Source organism: Vulpes vulpes, chromosome 3 (genome assembly GCF_048418805.1).
Source record: "Vulpes vulpes isolate BD-2025 chromosome 3, VulVul3, whole genome shotgun sequence".
Lineage (NCBI taxonomy): Eukaryota > Metazoa > Chordata > Mammalia > Carnivora > Canidae > Vulpes > Vulpes vulpes.
In genome coordinates, this window is record NC_132782.1 from 85,989,162 (window position 1) to 86,016,937 (window position 27,776).

The 27,776-nt window shown below is 40.9% G+C and overlaps 2 protein-coding genes across 5 annotated transcripts in view; both read left to right on the top strand.

Annotated features, from left to right (window-relative positions):
• The first annotated feature begins 226 nt into the window (after positions 1 to 226).
• Positions 227 to 3,872, top strand: OCM2 (oncomodulin 2). Its single transcript, XM_025986163.1, has 4 exons — positions 227 to 287; positions 1,150 to 1,282; positions 1,916 to 2,025; positions 3,847 to 3,872. Exons 1-4 carry the CDS (start codon positions 227 to 229, stop codon positions 3,870 to 3,872), a joined length of 330 nt encoding a protein of 109 aa, XP_025841948.1.
• Positions 3,873 to 13,569: 9,697 nt separating this feature from the next.
• The window catches only part of CCZ1 (CCZ1 homolog, vacuolar protein trafficking and biogenesis associated), a 66,266-nt gene continuing 52,059 nt past the window's right edge, over positions 13,570 to 27,776 (top strand). For all 4 annotated transcript variants that reach the window (XM_072753162.1, XM_025986160.2, XM_025986159.2 and 1 more), the window contains exons 1-8: positions 13,570 to 13,746; positions 14,919 to 15,016; positions 15,107 to 15,200; positions 15,470 to 15,547; positions 15,926 to 15,973; positions 16,703 to 16,786; positions 17,893 to 18,068; positions 25,674 to 25,755. In XM_072753162.1, coding sequence (XP_072609263.1) covers positions 13,633 to 13,746; positions 14,919 to 15,016; positions 15,107 to 15,200; positions 15,470 to 15,547; positions 15,926 to 15,973; positions 16,703 to 16,786; positions 17,893 to 18,068; positions 25,674 to 25,755 — 774 coding nt within the window. In that variant the 5' untranslated portion in view covers positions 13,570 to 13,632. The remainder of the gene's footprint in view (positions 13,747 to 14,918; positions 15,017 to 15,106; positions 15,201 to 15,469; positions 15,548 to 15,925; positions 15,974 to 16,702; positions 16,787 to 17,892; positions 18,069 to 25,673; positions 25,756 to 27,776) is intronic.

The following is a 27,776-nucleotide window of genomic DNA, read 5'->3' on the forward strand; positions in this document are numbered from 1 at the left end:
TATTCAGGAGAAGGCACTGAGACAACGGGGGCTGGAATCATTTCAATCGATGGTTTGCATGTGGCTATTTTGTCTCATCACTTAATAGGATATACCTCGATCTCATGTTTAAAATTTCCCTACCAGCATACAGTTTCAGTGGGCCAAGGAGGGTGTAGTCCCCATAGATATGCATGTCACTGCTTGCCGTTGACCACAGCTCATTTATTGTGTGCACAGGTGAAAAATGAGCATCACAGATGTCCTTAGCGCTGATGACATCGCAGCAGCCCTGCAGGAGTGCCAAGGTAAAGGGCAGTGAGGCGGGGCTGGGGTCTGGGTGGGGTATTTCCCACCTGGTCACACCTCCAGCAAAGCCAAGAAAATTAAAATGTGGACTTTGCTGAACATTCATGGGATCAGAGAAGAAAACTGTTACCAGTGAAATAACTACAATGAGAGAGCATAGGATTCCTTTGCTGTCAGGTGGAAGAAACTTACTAAAAGTGAAAAAACGTGAGGATATGATAGACTGAATCCAATGACTGCATTTCACATTCTCCCCCGCCCCCATTAGACCAGTGCTGCTTGAGTCTTGAACACTCAGCCTATTAAAAGGGAAGGGGGAGGCATGGGATGGGAGGGCGGGTAGGAAGGAAGGGGGCAGCAAGAGCAAGTGGGCAGGGAAGTGGGGAGGGCCATAGGAGATGCTGTCACAAAGTCACCTGGTCTTGGTTGCCTCAAAATCTTGCACTAGTCACAGCCCTGTCTTTTTTTTCTTTTTCTTTTCTTTTCATTTATATTTCTTTTCTTTTTCCTTTCCATTCCATTTCCTTTCCTTTTTTTTCTCTTCTCTTTCTTCTTCTTCTCCTTCTCCTTTTTAGAGTGGGAGGACAGAGCTGGAGAGGGAGAGAAAGAATCCTAACCAGGCTCGACATGGGGCTCGATCTTATGACCATGAGATCACGACTTGAGCTAAAAATCAAGAGTCAGACGCTTAACGGATGAAACCACCCAGCACCCTATCTTCTTTAAAATTTGAAAACAGAGCCTCCCTGTAGCTTGATGATATCATGAAGAGGGTTTTAATAACTTATGTTTCCAGCACCTTGGTCCAAATAGAGAATGTGACCCGATGAGCCTCAGAATAACCCTCTCTCTGTCCTTCAGACCCAGATACTTTCGAACCCCAAAAATTCTTCCAGACATCGGGCCTCTCCAAGATGTCGGCCAGTCAGGTGAAGGATGTTTTTCGGTTCATAGACAATGACCAGAGTGGATATCTGGATGAAGAAGAGCTTAAGTGAGTTTTGTCCTGAGCTTGCGTGGCACCCCTGACATTGCTAGGTGGGTTGGGAGCAGTGGAGGCCAGTTTGGTAGTATTTCTTCAATGGCCAGCATTGACACTGGTTCAGCAGAGCCCCATGGAAGGGAAGAACATGAGTCACTGGGCCATGCATCTTTCCTTGTGAAGCACTAGACATGGGCGCTAGAGACTGTAGGTACAAAAATTCATTCATTGTAGGTTTTTTCTTTGGCAAATGTACTTATCAACAAAACTGTGAAAAAGCATTTTAATCTTTTAAAATTTACTTTTTATTTATTTTTTGAGAGAGAGAGCAAGAGCAGGGGTGAGGGTCAGAGGGAGAAGCAGACTCCCCCCTGAGCTGGGAGCCTGATGCAGGACTCAATCCCAGGACCCCAGGATCATGACCTGACCTGAAGGCAGACAATTCACCAACTGAGCCCCCAGGTGCCCCTCTGAAAAAACACTTTTAAAAATAAAATGCCCACCAGTAGTTTCTACAAGGAAGGCAAGTTTGGCTTGTGAAAGCCTTTGACTGAATATTGCAATGGCCGGGAACAGTTGGTTTGCTTCAGGAGAGAAAAGGGTAATTTTTTCAGGAAATTTCCACCAATTTTGATTGTCCTGCAGGTTTTTCCTCCAGAAGTTCGAGAGTGGTGCTAGAGAGCTGACAGAGTCAGAAACCAAGTCTTTGATGGCAGCTGCAGACAATGATGGTGATGGGAAAATTGGAGCTGACGGTATGTTCACACATGCACATAGCACAAACGAATTTAGCTCTGGAAGCAATCTGGGGGACTTGGGCGATGAGATCAAGCAGACATGGTTAGTGAAGATCCCCCTTTCTTAACTTTGCTGAGCTTCAGCTTTCTCATTTGTAAAATGGGCCTGATGCGAGGATACAAATGATGTACGTAGAGGCTAGCATGATGTCTGGGGATGTACCATAAAAGCTGATCCTGTGAATCACTGTCTGTGACCCAGGAAATACCCTTCACCTGACAGGGGACTAGCTATTGTCTGGCTAATATTTGCAAGACACCCTAATGCATCATGAGAGTTATGTGAGGAATTTTTACCACTGAGATTTGAACCCCCCTAAGGGAAGAATTGACATTCTCAAGTGTGTCTTGTATCAAAATGTCTCTTGACTTGAATAGGAAAGCCTCTTAGCTTTCAAGGTTTAAACAAATACATTTTATTGGACATTAGCCCACTGACTGGACAATATGGGAGAGTAGATCAAACATCATGTACAGAGACTTTTGTGTGCAGAGCCCTATATTAAAATTTTAGTATAGAAGCACGGCTGTAGGATTATTTTCATCCAGTTCAGTCATATTGTTTACATGTTTTTTATTTTTATCTTTTTAAAAATTTTATTTATTTGAAAGAGAGATCACAAGGGAGAGGGAGCAGCAGACTTGCCGCTGAGCAGGAAGCCCAACACAGGGCTCTATCCCAGGGCCCTGAGATCATGACCTGAGCCAAAGGCAGATGCTTAACCAACTGAGCCACTCAGACACCCTACTTACATGCCTTTTAGCTACACTGTGCATGCCAACTCAGGAGAATTTATGGTCTTTGAGGTGGTACTCATTGGAGATTAAAAATTCCTATTTAGATACTCCTTTTAAAAACCTATCCAGGGGATCCCTGGGTGGCGCAGCGGTTTGGCGCCTGCCTTTGACCCAGGGCGCGATCCTGGAGACCCAGGATTGAATCCCACGTCGGGCTCCCGGTGCATGGAGCCTATTTCTCCCTCTGCCTGTGTCTCTGCCTCTCTCTCTCTCTGTGACTATCATAAATAAATAAAAAAAAAATTTATAAAAAAAAATAATAAAAAATAAAAACCTATCCAAAATTATACCACTATGACTTTCTACACAGGAGTTAATGTAGCTTCTATACATAACTCAGAAAAATAGTTTAGGTAAGAGAAAATATATTTACTTAAATCTAACCACCAAAAAATTCCAAATAGGCAAAGTGTACCAATAAATACAGAGCAAATCCCCAGTTTTCCAATTTCAGTTGGTCACATCTGCTCATTCTTACCACTACCATCATCACCAGCATTTAGTAATATAAACTCTTGGGGGTAAGGTTAGAGTTCATCAGACAAAAGGGAATTCCAGGCCCCGCCCCCATGAATTATTTCCTACATCTGCACAACATAGATTTAGAAAAGAGGAAGGAAACCCCCAATCTGTCTTAAAATAGCCAGACAGAGAATTGAGTGATCCCAGACTGCAATAAGTTATTATACCAAATCCATGTGTTGTCAGAGGGAAATGGCTGGACTCACAAATTCGAATACAAGGGGCTCTATTGCAAAGCTGAAGACGTTTGTTAGACTTTGCAGGAAGATGCAACACTATAGACCATCTGCACCTGTAGTCAGTGACACATTTTCCCCCTCCTTTTGTGCCCGTGGAGGGGGCCAAACCCATCACCGAACAATCTGCTTCCCTTCCTCTTCAGAACTCTCACTGGCCACAGCATGTCTGGAAAAATACCAAGCCATCTCCACTGATGTTTTCTCACCTCTTCTGTTTTAGAATTCCAGGAAATGGTGCATTCTTAAAAGCCCCAGGCTGTGGAGACAATCAGCCAGAAGGTCTCCAAAGCCCCAGGAATGGGAAACACCACTTCCTCTCCCTAATTTATTTATTCACTCCCCCACCCCCACCCCCACAAGTGCTTCTGCAATTTACTCCTGTTTTAGTGAGGTAATAAGACAGTCATTCATGAATTTTCGATGGTCAGTATGCCCTGATGACTCTGTAAGGCCCTCGGCAGACAATGCCTTTAAAATTCATCCAATAAAGATAACGTTTCTCATCATCTGCTGATGTGTGGGTGTGTTGTTGTTTTGTTTTGTTTTTTTCAGCAAGGTACAGGAATGAAAGCAACTTGGGAGCCGAGGGCTTTTAGAAATATTTCTGGTCTTATCAAGCACTAAGTGGAGTGTACAACCAACAGAGGAAAAGGTTGGGGGAAGAAAAGTGACACACAAATGGCACTGTCAGGCTAGGATTTTCTTAGGGAGTTATTGGAGGCTGAAAGTAATACAAAGAAATTTACAAAGAGCCTAAAATCACCTTTGCTTATGTGTTAGATGGCCTAAGAGGGATTTAAAAGCCAACAGTACAGGACAGAAAAAAGTGTGAGGCTACAGTGGCCCCAAAGCTAAGGAGACTTGCTCTGCCAAATGGGCACAAACCCATTTTTCAAGCTTGCTGCTTTTTTTTTTCTTTTTTCTTTTCTTAGAAAAACAAGCTATCTGAGACTTGCCTGTCTGACCCAACCTCCTGCCACCTCTCCCTTTCTATCATTACTTTCCTGGCTCTTATTTGATACCACCTGAGCCAATTACACCGAGAATTGCCTTAACTTTGGAGGTGAGCCTTGGGGTCCTGTTACATGGTGTTCATCAGGGTGGGGCAATCTCAAGCAAGGAAATTCTCACTGAGCTGATTTCCAAAGGTGGCAGATGCAAACTGTGGTCTCTGGCTGACCCTGGAAGTTAGGACTCCAGGGAGGAACTGAGCCATTTTCCTGGGAGCCTGCTGTAAGGCTCACACCTTTCACTCCACATGGAGGCTCATAAGGCCCTGGGATCTCCTGGATTGCTTCCTTCACACTTAAGTAGCTCAGTGACTTTCGAACCCCTGTTTTTTGGAGGGCCATGTTAGCTTTTCAAAGCATAGGGTGTATGCTACAAGGGGGCCTCTGGGTTACTCCAGGAGGCCAGTGTTCCCACATTTTTATTTTAAAAACTATGTATTTATTTTAATATGCATTAAAAAATTCAACTAGAACAAACATGTGATTTCAATACCGCTAGGTTAGAACAAAACTAAGGGGAATATCAGGTTTTTCAAAGCACATCGATTTGAAGAACAGTATCAAGTGATATTCGAGATACAATGTGGTATTTGGAGGGACAAATCCCATAAAGGGCACAACCATTCCCTCCTCATGCCCAAGCCTTCTTGGCAGGAATCAGGCTAGGTCTTCCCCGCCTCAGCTTCTCCTGGTGTGTGCAAATATCCCCCATGTGCATCTGTGATTTGCTCACACTAAAGACAGCAAGAGGGTCTTTCTGACCAATACTGACAACTTTAGAGCCTTGATTCTTCAGACAATCCATGTGTTGCCTTTGCCTTCACACCACACATGGATACTCTGATCCTTCTGTTATTTCATGTCTCTCTGTTAGCTTTTCCCAGCCAATGGTTCTTTATCCCAGCTACAGCTCTAAATACCTCAAAGTGAGCCTGCCCCGTTCTTTCGTGGGGCGGGGGCTCAGGCCACCATACACGTCAGAGAAGCTAGGTGGTTGATGATGTTTTAAAAATACGTGTTATGAGCTTCTAAGCAATCCATCACCCACTGGCACTGCAAAGGCAACATCGCCCTCATCTAGGTGAGATAATCAGTTTCTCATTTATTTTCTGTCACTGAGGAGGGCATCTGTCTAGGGATAATGACTGGAGGGGTTAGATGGAGCACCCAGGGGACCCTGTGTCATTGGGTCATACTGATGTCCTGACTTGAGGAAGCTATTTGAAAGAAGACGTCTACAAAAGGATCCATTGCCACAAATTTTCCACAGATAGGATTATGGCCAGTTATTCATGAATTTTATTCATTCTGCTGTTTTAAAATGACAAGTCCAATTATATTTGGCCATGTCAGGTATATTGCTTTTACATTGTTTCAACCCAGTTTTAGGAACTTAATTTCAGAGTCATTGTCAATAGAAAATAAGTAGCAATCAAAACAAAATAAGTAGCCATTTCTGTGTACCTAGCATCCAAAACGTGTCAGGTGGTATGCTTCCATGAAACAATCTTTACTCATAACAATTTTAAATTACATTATTTGGATTTTTAAGTGTGCTGGCAGGGAGGAGGGGTGGTACATAACTCCATCCCTGAATGCAAGTAACAACTCTGGGCATTTGAATACATTTGTTAATTAGCGCTTTTTATTTTTCTGATTATTTTTCTAAGTTTATATTTTGCAAAGACGTTAGCATTTCCAAATCTTTGGTAAGTATAATTTGAAAACAAAAAGCGTTTTCAAAAATTACCCGAGTTTAGTCATTATACAAACTTTGTACAGGGTAATTCATTTTTAAATGAGTCTTATTCAGTATTTACCTCACCAAAGAGAGAAAGGGTACATAAAATGTCAACATCGGTTATCTCCAGCTGGAAGTATTACAGAGCAGTGTGGTAAAACTGAGGCCTTTAAAGAAATGGAGCATAGTAACTAGAGAAATGAAAAACAGATGTAGAATTTACCCAATTTTTGTCACTAAGCCAAATAACAAATTTTGATTTTAAAAAACTTTCATGCCAAAGATGTATCCCACACTCAAATGAATGAAAGCCCTACATACTATTCTGTTCCTGAAATTTCTACTGATTTCTTTGGACTCATTTATATTTTTATATACTGAGGAAAAATTTAAATACGTTAAATATAACATATCCAGAGTCTAATCAAAACTGGAAAAAATCCTGAAATTGTAACAATCTGGAAAAAGGATTGACATGCATGTAAGGCAACTTTTGTGCTTGTGTTCTTGATTTTTAACTAATTTGCAGATGACCACTAATATACCTCAAGAAAGAATGTTCTCAGCAGCGGCGAGATATATTTTAACTTTGAGATGAGGGCCTAGAGCATATGATAGATTACAGAAGTCTGTTTTTCCTACTTGCTTATAAGATAGGGCTGCGACTGTGGCTTTAATCTGGACTACTTTTACTTCATTGTAGTTTTGACTGACAGTTTGGTAGTTTATAATTTAATGGATGTGATTTGAAAGCCAGTTACCTGAATGTGCCTAATTGTTGAGGCTAATAATAAGAATTACTAAAATAGTTCAAACATTTTGGGTATTTTGCTTCAGCATCTGCACATTATGAAATATTTACATTGATTTTTAAATACATAGTTTTCACCATATTCCCAGCTCAAAAAGAAAGCACAGAAAAACAGCAAAGATGTGAAGTGCTCGTCCGTTCAGGTTTACAAACCACATAGTTAATTCTGTGTGACGATGCAGTTTAATTTTGTCTAATGAGTACTCGGGAATCTAATTTCAAGCAAAAACCTATCTTATATCTCTCCTGCGAATGTGAAGGTATGGTATTACTTTGCAAACACTTAAGACGACAGATGAAATTGGAATCAGGAGGCTCGTTTCCACCTGGCCTGTTAATTTATTCACTGGAAAGACTATTCATTTACATGAGGTTGGTTTTAACTGGTTTCAAAAAGTCAGCTTTTTCAGGTAAGGAGTAGATTTTGACATTGTCTTCCTAGGTGTTTTCTACAATGAAAGTAAATAGATTCACATCCTTGAACTATTATTACTGTTATTATTTATTCATGCTGGAATCACCTGAGGAGTTTAATTTTACTCTTTTTAAAAGATTTTACTTATTTATTTCAGAGAGAGAGAGAGAGTGTGCACACGGGGGGGGGGGGGGAGCAGAGGGAGAGGGAGAAGCGAGCTCCCCACTTGGGGAGGAAACCTGAAGTGGGGCTTGATCTCAGGACCCCCGTATCATGACCTGAGCTGAAGGCAGACACCCAACCAACTGAGCTACCCAGCCACCCCTCCTTGAATTATTTTTAAGTGATGAAATATTTCATTTTTTAAAATGATTTATTTATTTGAGGGAGTGTGTGAAAGAGAACATGGACAAGCAGAGGGGAGGGGTAGAGGGAGAAGCAGACTCTCTGCCAAGCAGTGAGTCCAATGTGGGACTTGATTCCCAGACCCTGAGATCATGACCTGAGCCGAAGGCACATGCTTAACCAACTGAGCCACCCAGGTACCCACGCGATAAAATATTTCAAACATAAAGATGACAATAGGTGACAACAAAACACCTGTGTACTTAACGCCTCACTTTATCAAATCTTGGCACTGCTTGTGTCAATTTGCTTGGGCTGTTGGTACCAGTCTTAGGTGGGTCTGAGATTTGGGGGGTAGGGGTGAAGCGATAGCCATGGTACTTTTATTATGGAAATCAGTAGGGGATGGTCACTTATTCGCTGGCTCCCCTCCTTGGTGTGGGGCCCTCCTTCAGCTCTCATGTCCAGGTGTGTCTTTTCTGCTCTGACAAAGTACAGCAGCTTTTCCTGGAGAAGCCAGTTCACTTAGGTTGTTTCCGTACTATTGAGAATAATGCTACAGTGAAGAAGGAGTGCAGATCTCTCTTCTAGATAATTTTCGTTTCCCTTGGATACATTGCCACAAGTGGGATTGCTGGATCATATGGTAGTTCTATTTTTAATTTTTCTGAGTACCCTCCATACTGTTTTCCATAGTGACTGCACCAATTTACATTGCCATCATCAGTGCTCGAGGGTTCTCTTTCTCCACATCCTGGCCAGCATTTCTTTTGTCCTTTCAGAAAACTGACCTACCAGGTGTGAGGTGATACCTCATTGTAGTTTTGATTTGCATTTCCCTGATGATGACTGATGGCAAGTGTCTTTCCATGTACCTATTGACCTTTTTCTTTGGAAAAATGTCTATTGAGATCTTTTGCCCATTTTTAAATTGGGTTATTTGGGTTTTTTTTTTTTTCTATTGGGTTGCATGAGTTCCTTGATATTTTTAATATTGACCCTCATCAGATGTGTGGTTTGCAAATATTTTCTTCCATTCCACAGGTTAACTTTCCATTTCATTGATGGTTTCCTTTGCTGTGCCGAAGCTTTTTAGTTTGATTTACTCCCAATTGCTTATTTTTGTTTTTATTGCCTTTGCTTTTGGCATCAAATCTAAAAAATCATCATTGAGACCAATGTCAAGGAGCTTACCCCAGTTTTCATCTAGGAGTCTTACTGTTTTAGTCTTTACATCCAAGTAAAGTTTTTAATTTTTCACTCAAACCTTTAATCCATATCAAGTTGATTTCTGTATATGGTATAAAAATAGATATCTAGTTTAATTCTTTTGCATGGGGCCATCCTGTTTCCCCAACACCATTTATGGAAGAGACTTGTCCTTCCCCTGTTGTATACTCCTGGTTCCTTTGTCATATATGCATGCATTTATGTTTGGGCTCTCAATTCTATTCCATTTGATCTTTGTGTCTGTTTTTATGCCAGTTGTATAGTGTTTTGATTATTATTGCTTTGTAATATTGTTTGAAACAAACTTTGAAATACTGTTTAAATTATTTAACTGGTCTATTCAGATTTTCTACATCATTTCAGTCTTGGTAGGTTATACATCTCTAGCAATGTCTCCAGCTCTCCTGTCATCTAATTGCTTGATGTGTAATTATTCACAGTAGTTTCTTATGATCCTCATTAGTTCTGTATTACCAATTGTCATGTCTTCTCTTTTGCCTCTGATTTTTGCATCTTTTTTCTCCATCTAGCTAAAGGTCTGTCAATCTTGTTTATTTTTTTCAAAGACCTACCTCCTCATTTCATTGATCTTTTCCATTGTCCTTTAGTCTCTATGTCGTTTCTTTCCAATCTGATTTTTGGGTTTTCCTCTTTTCCTACTAAATTTGGGCTTAGTTTGTTCTTCTTTTGTTAATTCCTTGAGGTGTAAACTTAGGCTGTTTGAGAGCTTTCTTTTTTATATATATTTTGTTTATTTATTTGAGAGAGAGCACAAGTGAGCACAGCAGAGGGAGAGGAAGAAGCAGACTCCTTGCTGTGCAGCTAGCCTGGACACAGGGCTCAATCCCAGGATCCTGGGATGATAACCTGAGCTGAAGGTAGTTCCTTTATGGACTGAGCCACCCAAGCACCCCCCTTTCTCCCCCTTAATATAGGCACTTATCTCTATATACTTCCTTCTTGAAACTATTTTTGCTGCACTCAGTTTTTGCTATATTGTTTTCATTCCCATTTGTCTCAATATATTTTTTGATTTCCATTTTTGAAAAATATTTATTACTTATGTTATAATATATAACAATATAATATATATTATGTTATTATATATTACTTATATATTTTTTGATTTCCATTTTTAAAAAATATTTTTTATTATTATAGCCACTGGAGGGCGCTCTTGTCCTATTTAAAACCTGCTTTTTGCTATGGTGTTAGTGGGGCTCAGGAATGCCTGCTGGCTCTCAGAGCTAGGTAATTTGGGGGCCCATCCCTTAGGTGGTGACTGTAAAAGTTGGCATACTACATGTGTTGAAGGGAACCAGAGGGGAAAATCGGGTGTAGTGCCCACCAGCTATTTTGGGTTCTGGGAAGGATTGCAGCCAGCCCCTGAATGCGTGCTAAATTAGAAGCCAGACCCTCAGGCAGCGGTTCGTAAGTGTACAAATTCCTTCCAGGCAAAGACCACAGATAGACATTTCGCCTGCTCCCTTTCCACTGAGTTTAGAAGGGATTGCCATGGGGAGTGCTCACATGCCCATTAAGAACTACTTTGCTATATAGTCTTGTAGGTCTAGTAAATCCAAGTCCCACTGGCATTCAAAGTTAGGTGTTTTGGAGATGGGAGCTGTGGGTGGGGGTCTTAAAAGTTGGGGTGCTCGATGTACAATCCAAACCCAGGGAGAGGCTAGGAGTTGAGGGTTCCCTCCTAATTGTATGATGCTGTGCTCAGGTAGGCATTGTGACAAGACCATGTCTCACCCTATTCTAACCCATTTTGATCTGGGTATTTCCTCATTTGACTGTGTAGGAGTCACTCAGCTTGTTTCTGGATTTCTCCCAGAAGGAATTGCTCTATGTATAGCTGTACATTCAGTGTGTTTGTGGGAATAGAGAAGTTCAGGGGCCTCCTGAGGTGGGGGGGGGGGGGTGGGGGGGGATGCCAAAGCCCTACATGGGAAAGGAGTATTTGGTGCTCAATCCATACTAGTAACTCATCTTTATTCCTCTCTAGTCTTGTGGTCTTGAGTGGCGGGGTCCATCGAGGCCACAGCTACCTCCACTCTGTCCTGACTTTAAGGCCGCTCAGGTTTGGCTTTCTCTGAATTACTTCTATATATCAGTAAAACATTTGGCTGCTTCCTGCACCGAGTAGCAACCTACTGCCTAGACACTCATGAGGCTATGGTACCGTTGCTTGCATCACACTTGACACAGAGGGAAACTCTGTGAGGCTTGCTACCTCCCCAGCTTCACAAGGAAGCAACTACACATTCTCTCTACTTTGAGGTCTCCAAAACCATCTAAGTGTCCATCATCACCACTCCTCCCACACCACGCCCATGTACAACCCCAGACTGTGAGAGAAGGGGATGCATCAATATCTAAGCTTTTTTGCTTCCCGATTTGAAACTTAAAAATCTCTTTGATTTCTGGGTTTTTGTTTCATTTGGTTTTGTATCATCTGTTTCCTGTGGCAGTTAATTTAATTGATTGGGTGCAGGGGAGGCAAAGTCTACAAGGAAGTAGAAGTGTGCTGGGGAGAAAGGTTGACTAATATTCTAAAGTGCTCATGCATCACATTTGCATAGTACTTTGTACTTTACAAAGTGTTTTCACTTGCACCATCTAGTTTAATTCTGCAATAACCTTGTGAGGCAGGTACTAACCTTATTTCGCCAAGGAGGAAACTGAGATTAAATAACATTAGTGATTAGTCAAAAGTCATTCAACTGATAAATGGCAAAACCAGAACTCAAATCCAGGTGTTCCGACGTCAGCCCTGGGCTCTTCCTTCTACTTTTCCAGAAGTATTTACTCAGGGCCAAAGGAGGCTTCTTTATCTTGGAGTTTTCAAGTTACATGGAGTCACAAGGTCCTGGGCAGGTGCTTTAGGGTCCCCAAGGAAGATGGGACTGGTGGGCAGCACCTAGAAAAAGCCAGAAGGTACTCCTAGACCTCAGTCCTATCCCTTGGGCTCTCATTTAACCATGGTAGCTCTGCATCTATTTTATGTATTAGAACTCTTTGGGGGATAGAAAGAGAGAGAGGATTCTGTTACCTTAAAATATTTTAAAATTATTGCTTTAATACCAAAACACTGTATTTAGTGCAGAATTTCATGCAACAGAGCAAGTTAGCTGGGAAAGTGTTTCAAGGGCAAGTAATGACAACCATTTGTTGAATAATGATGAAGTGCTGGGCACTCTATATTCAATTCGTGGTCCCATTTAATTCTTTTTAAAAAAGATTTTATTTATTCATAGAGACACAGAGAGAGGCAGAGACATAGGCAGAGGGAGAAGCAGGCTCCCTGCAGGGAGCAGGATGGGGGGCTCTATCCCAGGACCCTGGGATCAGCACCTGAGCCAAAGGCAAGTGCTCAACCACTGGGCCACCCAGGCGTCCCCCACTTAATTCTTAAAGCAAAATTCCTACTAGGCAAGCATTTGCTACTCATCATTTTACAAATATGAACTAGAGGCTGGAGAAAAGCTAGGTAACAGGTCCCAGGTTTCGCACTGTGCGAGGGACCCGGTTAGGATAAATACCCAGTCCAAATTCCTGTGCATAACCTCCCTAAACATTAAAGTCTACTCTACCAGGTTGAATAAGAGGTCCTGTTCCTAAACTTCACCTGTGACCAAGGAGTCATCCTAAACTGAGGTCTTCTTGAGTTTGGCCAAGCAGGCTGCCATGCAAGGGCTCGGACTCCCAATACCAGAGGCCAGAAGCGACGAGCTGTTCCAACATGGCACAATCCATAGGGCTCAAAAGCAAGTGACTCCTCGATGCGAAGAAAGGACGATGCCCTGGTCGCCGAGGCCCGGGACGGGGCGCTCCGCGGGGAATGCCACGCTCTGCTCCTGCGTGGACCACACACGCCGCGCCCTCGCTTCTGCGCACAACCTTTCTCCCCAGAGCCACGGGAGCTGGGCTAAGACGCAAACCCCGTTGGTTAGGTTTGACCCAGCGGTCACCTCAGGTCGCTCAAACAGGGATCAAAAAAGCCTATACAGGCCAGGCGGGACCCTGTAGATGATGGAAGTGGGCAAATCGCCCAGCTTAATGCACCTCATCTTCCTTTGCGCCTTCACTCTCCCTTCTAAAAAAAAAACAACAAAAAAAAAACCCCAAAAAAACAACCTATGCCCGTTCTATTTTTCTTTAAATACTCAGTTCTCGCTTCAGCCAGGACACAAACCTGGGAACCACCAAACAAAAGAAGTTTCACTTTCACCTCCACTCTCAAACAAGAAGCACCTGCGGCAGAAACCAACGCAAAACGAACCCTCACGGGGCCTCGCCAAAAGGGGATGGTGGGCGGCAGGTTCTCTTTCCGGGTCGGCGGCGACCACTTCCGGGGCGGCCGCGAGCGAGGCGGAAGTGCGGTCTCCTCAGGGTGGCTGTCTCTGGGCGGGCCGAGGGAGGCTCCCGAGGCTGGGGGCCGGGCCGGGATGGCGGCAGCGGCGGCCGGGGCCGGGGCCGGGACGGCCCAGGAGAAGCAGTTCCCGCCGGCGCTGCTGAGCTTCTTCATCTACAACCCGCGCTTCGGGCCGCGCGAGGGCGAGGTGCGCGGAGCGGTGCCGTGGGCGGGTGCCAGCCGGCGGTCGGAGGAGGGCCGGAGGGCGGGGGCGGTGGCCGGCCGGCTGGCTGGCGTCGGAACCGGAGAAGGCGGGGGGTGGGGCGCGCCCGGGGGAGGGGGGCGGGGGATACCGCGCAGCACCTGTCACTCCCCTGCCCGGGCGGCTTTTACCGAGGCTGCTTTGTGCCGGGCGTGCGCCCGCGGAACGAGTGGGGGCCGGGCAGGGTCTCTGGACGGAGGCTCGGCAGGCTCATCACGCCACGCAGGGTGAGTGAGTTTCCGCGCTTCTGCGCCAATCCCGGGTAACTAAAATTGAGCTTATGTTTTTGTTAGTACAAGTCCCGGACTAGAAGCATGGATGGAGAGTGGTGGCCTATGTGGTCCTAAGATAACTCAGGCTTGAAGGAGCATAGGAAAGTTTTGTGTTGTTTTTCCGAATTGCTAAATAAATTCCAGGGATGGGTTTTGTTTGTTTTATAGGTGGGGACGGTGACTTCCCCAAAGGATGTCCGGTTGGGCTGGCAGCAAATCACGTTTATTTATTTATTTATTATTTATTATTATTTATTTATTTAATGGGAGACACAGAGGCTGAGACATAGGCGGAGGGAGAAGCAGGCTCCCTCTGGGGAGCCGGATGGGGGACTCTATCCGAAGACCACCCCCCCCCCCTTCACGACCAGAACCAAAGGCAGATGTTCAACCACTGGGCCACCCAGGTGCCCCTCAGGACCCTTTGAAAGGCTCTGAGTTCTAATGCTCTTGAACCTGCTGAGTTTTACTCGCAAGGAGGCAGTAAGTCTGCACATGTGCGCACATGCTTTTTTTTTTTTTTTTAACAAATGGTGTTTTTTGCAAAATTAGTGTGAGGAAAGAAACTGTAAGATTGAGTTTTCAGAGTAATTGTTTTGTGCGCCTCCAGAGGACTTGTGACTTAACTTGTAACTTAATATCACAATGGCCTTCCAGGCTGGTGAGCATCATTTACATATCGAGGAGAAGACAATTTCTGATTTTTCTGAAAAGGGTTTTTTGTTTTGTTTTGCTGCTGGCATGTGTGATGTGAGAGCTTGACATTGAACAGCATTTTCAACAGCTGAGATGATTTTTTTAAAAATGCTTATGTTAATGTGATGATTTTGTTTCTCCATACTTTAGGAGGAAAATAAAATTTTATTTTACCATCCAAATGAAGTTGAAAAGAATGAGAAAATTAGAAATGTTGGATTATGTGAAGCTATTGTACAGTTTACAAGGTAATGCCCTTAAATGCAGAGCTCAGTAAGCTCAGTGAATTCTTACAACTTCGAGAACCGTCCCCCAACATTTTTTTTTAACCTTTTTAGGACCTTTAGTCCATCAAAACCTGCAAAGTCTTTACATACACAGAAGAATAGACAGTTCTTCAATGAACCAGAAGAGAATTTCTGGATGGTCATGGTACTTGCATATAAAGTACATCTTTTTGAGTTTGTGTAGTGAGATTATGGGTGATCTTTTCTCTTAGGACTTTAGGAAAGTCCTCTAGCTATTGCAAAGTAAAATTACAATAAAGTTGGTTGCACATATTCAGTGTATGTGTTCTTGGGGCTGTTTTAAGAAGTTGTGTTTTTGGTGTTGTGATGTGCTCAGATTTTTTCATTTAAGAGAAAATTAAAAACTTATGTAATTGGATCATTGTGTAATTTCGTCCCATCAAAATTTTGTAGGTTGTTCGGAATCCTATAATTGAAAAGCAAAGTAAAGATGGAAAACCAATTGTTGAATACCAAGAGGAGGAGTTGTTGGTAATGTGTCATTCTTTGTTTCATATTTTTAGAAAATGTTACTGAATATGTTGAGTGACTTGGTCAAATTTAAGCAGTCACCTTTGTAGAAGATTCTGAGGTTCTGCATAGTGACGTTTCATATCAGTTTACATTAGCACAGTTGTATAAAAATCTGTATCTTGTCTCCCTAGTGTCTTCTAATCATCTTTTTATAAGCCCTCCTAAAATTAGGCTTACTGGTTCATAACTGAATTTAAATACATCTTACTGTCAGCACACAACTGTTGTGGGTCCAAGCTTATAAGCACTATATTGCATTGCCAAGAGTCATTGTACATTTGCTATGCCATGGACTTTTTCCCCCTTGAATTGAGATCTGTGTCTTTATGCTTGCAGGACAAGGTTTATAGTTCAGTGTTACAGCAGTGCTATAGCATGTACAAGGTAAGCATGAAGTTCTTTCTGAATTGAGTCTAGCCAGTTACTCCTGTTTACAGGGATTGTTTCAAAATCTTAGTTCTTTAGATGACTGTGTGGTGACTATATCTGTTTTAAGGGAAGAAATAATGGGGCCTTTGAAACTGCTTTGAGATTTGTGTATATAGACTTATTCACTGAGTAGTGAGTCTTTCTCTGTTCCTAGCAGTACTAGGAATGTATCCCAGTTGGTAAACAAGAGAGTCCAAATGCTTGAGGAAAAGGCATACTGTAGATATTTGTATGATTTAAGAAGTCTGGCAATATTATTTACATAAAATGAAATTTAGTTATGAGATGAGGTTATGAAAAAAAAAATGCGGGGTGCCCAGGTAGCTTAGTTGGTTAAGCATCTGACTCTTGATCTCAGCTCAAGTCTTGATCTATCTCAGGGTCATGAGTTCAAGCCCAGTGTTGGTCTCTATGCTGAGCATGAAGCTTACTTTAAAAAAAAATAATCTCCCAAATGATTCAGTGATTACACAGAAATGATATCACTTAACAGTGTTGATTTTGTGTGTGATTTATTTTATAATTCAGGCCCTTTCATGTAAATATTTTCTATATGTTTAAAAGGAATGGGGTGGGGGGTTAAATAAGCCAAATTAGTTAATCTAAAAGGAAAAGAATTTGTTATACTGGTAAATTGCAGGGTATAAGAAACTGACTTTTAAAAAATTTTTTTTGCATCATTAGCTTTTTAATGGTACATTTCTGAGAGCCATGGAAGATGGAGGTGTCAAGCTCCTAAAAGAAAGATTAGAGAAATTCTTCCATCGGGTAAGTATTATGAATTTTATTTATAATCCTTGTAGTCTTCAAAAAGACTTTTAGAAATAAACATACAATTTTGCTTCTCCTTTAGGAAAAACTTAGGACTTGAAAGTGACAAAGTGTAAGATACATTGTGGCAAAATCAGATCAGTGAGAAAACTCTTTAGACTTGCATTCTTGAATCTTTTCATAACTTTTTGTGCAGGATCAGAGCATCCTGCCATTTGTGTGCATCCCCACATCATCTTGGAGACACCTTTTGTCTTCATTCTTGGTCCACCTGTGTCGTTAGTGTGGGCTTACTCAAAATGAACTTCCTGCATGATGATTGGTCAATTAGCTGAATTTAAACTCTTTACCTGAATCATACATTCTTATGGATTGATTATGGTTCACTGAACAGTATTGTTTAATCTGTATTGATGCAACGGAAAAGTTATTGCTGTGATATAGACTTTATCACCTTAGTGGTTATTAGTGTGATTTTTCCCGAACAACAAATGAATGTGCCTATATAGTTGTCACTCTGTTACACTGTAAGTTTTTTATAGCTTATCGCTGGTAAAATTCAGTTTAGCTTAGAGTAATAATTCTCAATTTATTTTTTCCCCTAAACTACATTTTCTCTGTTTTTGAATTATTTTGTTTTTATGAATTACTTTTGTTTCCTTTTTGTTTCTTCATTCTAATGACCATCATTTACTCTTATGCTGTCTCCTGACTTCTGTCCTTGCCTTTTTATTACTCTCCTACCTATCAACAACTGACTACCTGTGCTCTCAGTGTTATTTTTGTAGAAGATGGCACTGTCAGTCCATATCAATGTATAGGTCCCTAATGAGATTAATATAATTTGAGAATCATTCATTTAGGGAATTAAGTACCTCAAAGAGATAAGACAATCCTGAATAAATATTAACAGTTTACGTTTGAACTTTATATTTTGAAATTGGTATTGATTTCACATCCAGTTAGCTGCGGCTCATCTGCTTATTGGTCTTCTCAGTGTGCTAGTATGTAATCTTATCCTAAATTGACTAATTATTCTCAGCTTTCAGAGTGCTATATTCAGTGTACTCTTAGTAAGTTTAATGCCTTATTTTTTCCTACAGTACTTGCAAACGTTGCATTTGCAGTCATGTGATCTCCTTGACATTTTTGGTGGAATCAGCTTCTTCCCATTGGATAAAATGACTTATTTGAAAATCCAGTCCTTTATTAATAGAATGGAGGAAAGCCTGAGTATAGTCAAATACACTGCCTTTCTCTATAACGATCAACTAATCTGGTATGTACACCCTAAGGCTTGGCATATAAAAGAAGAAAACCTATTAAGATAATAAAAACAGCAGTGACTGGATTGATAGGTTGTCAAATTGGAATGAATAGCAAGGGGGCAAGGTAGGAAGCATCTTTACAGATGCTGTCAAAATAAAGCAGTGATCATTTAAAATAAAAGTAGGGTGATTTGGGTTAAAAAGATTTGGGTTAAAGGGGAATTTAAAATCGGTTGCATGAAAGGTATAGAAAATGTTCGTGTCAAGTTTAGGGATCCTATTTTTATTTGGGTGTTCTTCGGAAAACTTCTTTAAAGAAACAGTATGATAAATGTGGAAAGCATACTTTTCATACTTTATTTTCAAGCTAGATTTTTAAAAATATCCAAGAAGTTAAATGTGCCATAAAACCAGAAAGTTACCTACTGGCAACCAACTGTGCATCCTGTAGTAGCAACAAAAACATAATTTCTTTGGAAGTGTTGATACTCAAGAAAAAGGAGAAACTAAACTCTCTCAGCCACCCAGGACAGCTCTAGAAAAGCCATGTGACCATGACCATATAGAGGCTGTGTGGCTCAGAGACGTCCAGAGCCCCCTGATTGTCTGAGATGGGCTCCTAGAGTTCAGGAGCTGTTCCGGGTGCTCACTAGTGTTGAGCTTTCATGTTTACATGGACTGTATCCCACTTTCTGCAGTTCAGGTTGTGGCCGTATTTGAGCCCAAAAACTTGAGTTCAGCTAACACAAAAAGCAGTAATGGTTTCTGGAAACCTTTCCTCTCCCTGCCAAGATCTTGTGGCATCATTTTAGGAAGAGAAATAGGCTAATCGAAAGAAATTTGAATCCGTTTATAAAACACGTTGATGAGTTTTCATGTAGAATTTGTGTGTGTGTCCTGTTTCCCCCCCCCCCCCGCCCCCCCATGAAAGCAGCATGAAATCCAGATGAAAAAGCCCTTCCCTTCACATTTATCAAGTTGTTTAGCAGGACACATGATGCTATATTAGCTGGTCCTGTTCTAGTTGCTTTTTATAATTTTCACGCTATGGTAGTCAAATGAGATTCTTAATGCTGTTGTGAGAGGTGGAAGAGTTAACACAGGGTTGGAGGGTGTCAGGTCTGAGGAGGGAGCAGCCCTCCACAGGCAGAAATTCCAGGGAGGTGCTGCTGGGAAGGCTTTCTCCCTTACCCCCCTACCCCCATTCCCCCACCCCAGTAAGGAGACAGACGGATATGCTAGAATTCCATGGCAGTCCATGACCTGGGTGCTCCTGTCAGAGGAAGGTAGCTCAGATTCTAATCACCTGACATAGCATAACCCCTGACGTGGGCATGAACCCAGGGTGAGAAAGGGTACAGGCCTAGAGCAAGAGGGTCCCCCTCAAAGTCAGCAGCTTCTGCTGAGAGGCCGATGAGCCAGTAGGACCAGTGGAGTTGAAGTCTGGAAGCCTGAGCTCACAGGGCTGCATGTTGCCCTAGTCCTAGGGATCCTGTTGGCATCTTTCTCTTTGTGAAGAACAGCCCCTGGAGTTAAGCTGTGCCCAGCTCCGATGGCTGCACAGCGCTGCTTTGGGATCCCACCATAATATGCAGACAGGGCAAGGTTGGCCCCAGGCAGTCATCATAAGGAGGAGTTTCAAAAAAAACAACATATTGTGGGAGGCAACTGTTAGTTACAAAGCTGGTCTGTTTAAATACCAATGAAGTATTTTATATTTCACGAATAGGATATATATTTGCTCTTAATTGCTTACTATTATATATGTGTGTACATGTGCCCATGTGCACGTATTTAGTTTTGAATGCTTTGTGAAGTGGAGCCCAATGTTTTTTTTTCCAATCATTTTAATTTTTTTCCTCATGATAAATATACTCTTTAATCCCATCCCCTATCCCCCCGCCCCACCCCGTAACCATCTGTTTGTTCTCTGTAGTTAAAAGTATGTTTCTTGGTTTGTCTCTCTCTTTTGTCCTTTGCTCATTATTTTTTTAAATTCCACAAGTCAAGTCATATGGTATTTATCTTTCTCTGACGTATTTCACTTAGCATTGTAGTCTTTAGTTCTATCCATATTGCTGCAAATAGTAAGATTTCATTTTTTATGACTAATACTCTGTTGTATGTGTGTATATATATATATATATATATATATATATATATATGCCATATCTTTATTCATTTACCTATTTTCGGACACTTGGGCTGCTTCCATAATTTGGCTATTGTAAATGGTGCTGCTATAAACATGGAGGGGGTACATGTATCCCTTTGAATTAGTTTTTTTTTTTTTTTTTTTTTGTATATTTTGGATAAATATCCAGTAGTACAATTGCTAGATCGTAGGATAGTTCTATTTTCAATTTTTCTAGGAACCTCTGTACTGTTTTCCACAGTGGCTGTATCGCCACCAGTTTGCATTCCTAGCAACATTGCATAAGGGTTCCTTTTTTCCCCACATCCTCATCAACACCTGTTGTTTCTTATGTTGTTAATTTTAGCCATTCTGACAAAATTACCTCATTGTAATTTTGATTTGCATTTTCCTGATGATAACTCATCATGAGCATCTTTTCATGTGTCTGTTGGCCATCTGGACATCTTCTTTGGAGAAATGTCTGTTTATATCTTTTGCCCATTTTTTATTTGGATTATTTGTTTTTTGGGTAATGAATTATATCAGTTCTTTATATAGTTCAGATATTAATCCTTTATTGGATTTGCAAATATCTTCTCCCATTCAGTCGGTTGCCTTTTTTATGGTTTCCTTCACTCTCCAGACACTTTTTATTTTGATATAGTCCCAATAGTTTATTTCCCTTGCTCTAGGAGACATATCTTGAAAAATGTTGCTACAGCTGATGTCAGAGACATTACTGCCTGAGCTCTCTTCAAGGATTTTTATGGTTTCAGGTTTCACATTTAGGTCTTTAGTCTATTTTGAGTTTCTTTTTGTGTATGGTGTAAGAAAGAGGTCCAGTTGCATTCTTCTGCATGTTGCAGTTGTGTTTTCCTAACACCATTTGTTGAAATGACCATCTTTTCCCCATTGGATATTCACTCCTTTGGTGAAGGTTAATTGACCATATAATTGTGGGTTTATTTCTGGAGTTTCTGTTTTATTCCACTCATCTATATGTCTGTTTTTATGCCATTACCATACTGTTTTAATTACTACTGTATTATAATGTAACTTGAAATCTGGAGTTATGATACCTCCAGTTTTGTTTTTTCAAGATTGCTGTGGCTATTTGAGGTATTCTGTGCTTTCATACAGGTTTTAGGATTGTTTGTTCAAGTTTTGTGAAAAATATTGTTGATGTTTTGATAGGGATTGCATGAAATGTATAGATTGCTTTGGGTAGTCTAGACTTTTTTTTTTTTAGTCTAGACATTTTAACAATATTTGTTCTTCCATTCGATGAGCATAGAATATCTATTTGTGTTGTCTTGAATTTCATCAGTGGTTTATAGTTTTCAGAGTCTTGGTCTTTTACCTCCTTGGTTAAATTTAGTTCTAGATATTATATTGTTTTCAGTGCAGTTGTAAATGCAATTCTTTTCTTAATTTCACTTTCTTATGTATGGGAAAAGAACAAATTTTTGTAGATTGATTTTTGTGACTATTGAATTAATTTATCAGTTCTGATAGTTTTTTGGTTTTTTTTTTTAGGGTTTTCTACATATAGTGTCATGTCACCTGCACGTAGAATTTTACTTCTTCCTTACCAACTTGGATGCCTTTTTATTTCTTTTTTGTTATCTAATTGTTGTGGCTGGGACTTCCAGTACTATGTTGAATAAAACTGGTGAGAATGGACATGCTTGTCTTGTTCCTGACCTTAGAGGAAAAGCTCTCAGTTTTTCCCCATTTAAAAAAAATTTATTTATTTATTTATTCACCAGAGACAGACAGAGACATAGGCAGAGGGAGAGGAGAAGCAGGCTCCCTGCAGGGAGCTCAGTGCAAGACTCCATCCCAGAATCGCAGGATCCTGCCCTGAGCCCAAGGCAGATGCTCCACCACTGAGCCAACCAGGCTTTCCTCAGTTTTTCCCCATTGAGTATGATGTTGGCTGTGGGTTTTTCCTATATGACCTTTATTGTGTTGAGATACGTTCCTTCTAAACCTACTTTGCAGAGGGTTTTTATCATGAATAGATGTACTTTGTTGAATGCTTTTTCTGCATCTATTGAAATTATTTTTTGGTTTTTATGCTTTTTCTTATTGATGTGATGTATCATGTTGTTTTGTGAATATTGAACCACCTTTGCATTCTGAGAATAAATCCCACATGATCATGGTGAATGATTTTTTTTAAGTATATTATTGGGTTCAATTTGCTACTTGTTTATATTGTTTTGAAATTTTCTGATTGAAGTTAGAAACTCTTATTTGTCCCAGGACATGGCCAGAACCTTATAGACTGTAGGTACTTGGTAAATGGTTGTGAGCTTAAAGCAAATAATTAGTAGAAAATATCTTCTAGGTTCTTGACTTTGTTGCATTTAATGGATGGATTTGGTTTTGCAGTGACCATGATAGGATTAGACATTACTGCTGTTTGGTAGGAGGATGTCAGTCATTTTTCTTGTCCAGAGTTCTTGGCCTGTATTTTGAGGAAAAAAAATTTTTTTTAATATTTTTTTATTTATTCATTTGACAGCATAAGCAGTGGGAGGGGCAGAGGGAGATGGACAACCAGACTCCCTGCTGAGCAGGAAGCCCAACACAGCTTGATCCCATGACCCTGGGATCATGACCTGAGCCGAAGACAGATGTTTCACCAACTGAACCACCTGCGTGCCCCTGAGAGAATTTTCTTTTTAGTGAATTGATTTACCTTCCAGGGGTTAATGCTTCCATGAATAAATGCTTTAGGTATTTCTTAAGTTCATCAAAGTTGACCATCCCCTTGGATCTTGCTTGACTAGATTATTTTATATTTAATACATGACGATAACATCTGTATTGTAGACAAAACTGATCTTGATATGAAGGATTCTGCATTGCACACAAATTGAATCAATTGAGATTTAAGCTGAAGAAAAGTTTTTTTTTTTTTTAAGAAAAAAATTATTCGTATTAAATAACCATATTTGAGAGACTTTGAGAGAACCCCTGAACAACTTCTGAACATGAGTGGGCTATTGTCTGTGTGATGTGAACCATTGATGGAGTCCTGAATCATTTGGACCTGTCAGTGCAGGGATTTTTTGCTTTATTTATTTATCTATTTGCACTAAAGAAGGAACTTTTAAATTTACCTTTTTTTTAAAGAACTTTTCTCCAATAATAACATTTCCATAATTATAACGAATTGTTGCCTCATTTATTTTTATAGGGGAGCAGAAGTAGGGATAGGAGTGGCAGACACTGGAGAGAGGCCTGCTGTGGTCCAAGCTCATGGAGATCCTACAAGTAGGGCAGGCCTTTCTGTAGGCAAAGTGGGAATCACCTACTTGGGGTTTTTTTTGCTCTGAACAGCTGCCTGCAACTTAGTATTTTTATTTTTATTTTATTTATTTTTTTAAAAGATTTAATTTATTTATTCATGATAGACATAGAGAGAGGCAGAGACACAGGCAGAGGGAGAAGCAGGCTCCATGCTGGGAGCCCGACATGGGACTTGATACGGACTCCAGGATTACACCCTGGGCTAAAGGCAGGCGCTAAACTGCTGAGCCACCCAGGGATCCCAAGTATTTTTATTTTTAAGTTTTCTATCCAGAAGACCAGTACCAAGTTATTTAATGCCTAGCATTAAATCTGAAGTAAAATGATAAAGCCCTAATCACAATGCACAGTAGAATAGTTACAGGCTGCTTTTACAGAGTTTTTTCTTCTTGGTGTCCTATGGCCTAGAACAGCACCGTCCAGTAAGAATCTAGTGCAGGGGCCTCTGGGTGGCTTCAGCTGGTTAAGCATCCAACTCTTGATTTTAGCTTAGGTCATGATCTCAGGGTTGTGAGATCAAGCCCTGTGTTGGGCTCTGTGCTCAGCAGGTGTCTGCTTGGGATTCTATCTCTGCTCCTCCCACTGCCCCTCTCCCTGCTCACTTGCTCACACCCTCTCTCTCAAATAAAATCTTAAAAAGAATATAGTCCAAGCCATTATATATAATTTTAAGTTTCCTAGTAGCTATGTTCAAATGAAAAGAAACTAGTAAAATTAATTTTTTAGCCTGGTATACCTAAAATTATTTATTTCAACATGTAAAAGCTTAAATTATTAATGAACTATTATAAATTTATTACTTGGACATGTAAACATAAATTATTAATGACCTGTTCTTTTTGTGCTAAATCTTAACAATCAAGTGTATGTTTTACACTCACTTTGATGAGCCACATGTCACACATTTAGTAGCCAGATGTGCCCAGTAGCTTCTCTTACTGGAAGTGCAGCTCCAGAAGAAATTGCCCAGCACATAGTTCTTTATGTACTGTCTTCTACCTATCATCGACAGCCTCTCCCCACCAGTACTTCTGACTATGTCTTAAAAGGAAGATAACATCCAGAACCTGTTTTGTTTTCCTCTTTCTCTCTTCTTACCTCCATTATTTCTGCAAAAGAAGAAAGTGGGTGACTTTTCATGTGTTTGATTTGGAGATTCCATCTGCCCAGTTGGCTGTATGGTACTCTGAGTTAGAGTTGTTGTAGGACAGACAAAACAAACCTGCTTAAAGGGCTAGGGCTCCATCCCTTATAATTTTAGTTGTGGACAAGACCTTATGAAAATAGAATCTGGAAAGGAGTGAGGTGGCAGAGGAAGGGTTGAGACAGCATTGGAAGAGTCTCAGGAAGGGAGCAGCATGTTATTTGTTAAGGGAAGCCAGATTTTTGTAACAGATGGTTTCACTAGGAAAAGAAGAGAGTGCCTCTGGAATAGGGTATAGAGGCTTGATTTATATAAAGCTGGATTTCATCACGGGATTTTTTTTTTTTTTTTTTTTTAGTTGTCTCAAATAGAAAAACCAGACACAGACTCATGGTCTGTTTATATCCCTACCTAGAAAACTGATCTCAAATAAGGTCTGAGGCCTGCTGGTGTCTCAGCACTCTTTCCACAGTGCTACTTATTCTTGCCTCATTTCAGATTAGACTTACATGAAAGTTTGTCTCTTTCTCTTCGCCTCTCTGCCTACACTGAGGTCATAGAATGAAAATCCACATAAGTTTCTGACACCTGGCAGGAGCAAGTTCCCCATCTACAGCATGCCAGTATTTCCCAGGAGGCTCTTGAAAGTGTGTGGCATTCTCATATAGCCTGGAAAGCAAAGAAAATCTACCTGAAGTGGAGCGTGGTGGTTATTAATGCTCCCTGAAGAATCCTATATGGAATTCAAGCAGAGAATCAAGTCAAACCAAATCAGACTAGTGACTTTTTGTTTAAAATGGCATATAGAATACAAGATGACATAGTAGTAGCCTTTGCTGGATCAAGATAGAATGCTCGTGCCAAACTAGTTTGATTTTGGAATTTCCCAGTCAGGGAAAAGACTTCTGAGTATAATGTAAACAAGACAAAAGAGGAGTTTTATTATGATCAGAAATACAGGAGACGGAAGACGGGTTCCAGGCTTTTTAACACCATTTTTTTCTGATGTTTCAGGAGTGGGTTAGAACAAGATGACATGAGAATTTTATACAAATACCTCACCACATCTCTGTTTCCAAGGCATATCGAACCTGAGGTATGTCCGGGCATTAGTCCTCCTCCCCCTCCACCCCAACACCTCTGTCTGTGTCTATGTGTATGTATGTTATATGTATACATACACATGGACACCCGGGGCGGGGGGTAGGGGGAGAGAAGAGAGAGTGAAGTAACATGGTGGTGGGGGCAGGGGCAGCTCTGATCTATATTTTACACTGCTAGTGTGATATTTATTTGGTTGTGTATCCCTTAGCACAGAAAACCACGTATGTCAGCTCTTCTTCATCTTTTTATGTTCAAACACAATTGCAAAGGTTTGTTTTTAAGAGGAGCAGTTCACTGAGTAGAGGGTTTTAGGTAGGGTTCTGGGAATTTGAAAACACCCAGGATCTTTGACAGAACAAAGGTTAATCCTGTGATCTTGTCACCTACAAACATGAGATATCATTCAAGTAGATGTCCTATTGCTTGCCTTGCTTTTCCTCTGTGATACTTATTTTCCCAGTTTTCTGCAGAGACCTGTAAGTAGTATTGCAGCCTTCTCCCCAAAATGTCCTTTTGCAGCTTTCATTAGGTTGGAGGTAAAAAATATTCATAGCCCATAAACCATTTTGGCTCAGGTGCATGCATGCACTTGCTCGCTCCCTCCCTTCCCTCCATTTAAGGCTGCGACTTTTTTTTTTTTTAAGATTTTATTTATTTATTCATGAGAGACAGAGAGAGAGAGGCAGAGACACAGGCAGAGGGAGAAGCAGGCTCCATGCAGGAGGCCTGATGTGGGACTTAATCTCAGGTTTCCAGGATCACGCCCTGGACTGAAGGCGGCGCTAAACCGCTGAGCCACCGGGGCTGCGGCGCTAAACTGCTGAGCCACCGGGGCTGCCCAAGGCTGTGACTTGAAACAGGAAAAAATCTCTTTGATAAGAAATTGAAAGTAGGATTTTGAGAAGGACCTAGTCCTGCATGTAGTTCCTTTCTAGGCAGTTTGAGTACAGTGGCTTGTGTTTCTTAAGTACATACTGTGTCCCAGATGCTGGACTGAGTGGCCAGCAAATGTGCATTATCTCCTGGCATCCTGACAACCATCCTGAGTAGGATATCTTATCCCCATCTTGCAGGTAGGATATCAGGTGAGGGGGGTTTAAATGATGTATGTGGGGTAACCTCGCTGGTAAATGGCAGGGCCAGGACTTGATCTCAGGGTCTGCCTGATGCTAAAGCAACTGCTTACCTCCACACTCTCAGGAGGCTTTTCCATGTGTGACAGTGCAGCTGCCACAACAGAAAGTTCTATTTGGTACTTTATTATCTGTCCAAGGAGCTGCACTTATAAAATAGGAAGCCAAAATATACAGCATGGCATTGTGAGTGTAGACACATAGATCTTTTTTTTTCTCAGGACAGACTATGTGAGAGATGGATATACATTTTTATTACTGGATTTAGAATGTTTTTCTTTTCTTTTTTCTTTTTCTTTTTCTTTTTTTTTTTTGCGTGGGGTTATATGCTAAAATTTTATATATTTTAGACTGGAAGAATGTCAGAATTTTTTAGAAGAATGAGAAGTTTTAGCTAGTGACTTTTAGATTTGGATTTTTTTTTTTTTTCCTTTTTCTGGGCATATCAAAATAGCACATCTTCAGCAAAGACTGTTAGGGATGTGCTACAAATACAAATCTGAGGAGGCGTGATGTCATGGCTGAAGGCAGGGGCTTTGATGTTAGACAGGCTTGGGATTGACACCTGGCCCTGCCACCTAGGAGCTGTGTGCCCTGGGGAACTTCTAACTTGAGTTTCCACAACAAAAAAATGGGAAGTATGTGGTGCCTCTAGGGGTCCCATGAGGTGGTCATTGCCTAACATACATTAACCACATGGGAAATTTCGATTATTGCTATTCAAGGAACTAAATCAGTATATGGAGTTGAGAATATGATGAAGTTCTGATCATTCTGGTTCACATCAGTACATTCTTTATGTACCTCTTATAATCCTCCCTCCCTTTTTTTGGTGGAGAGGAATATAAGCAAATGATACAGGAAAATGGCATGGAGCCAA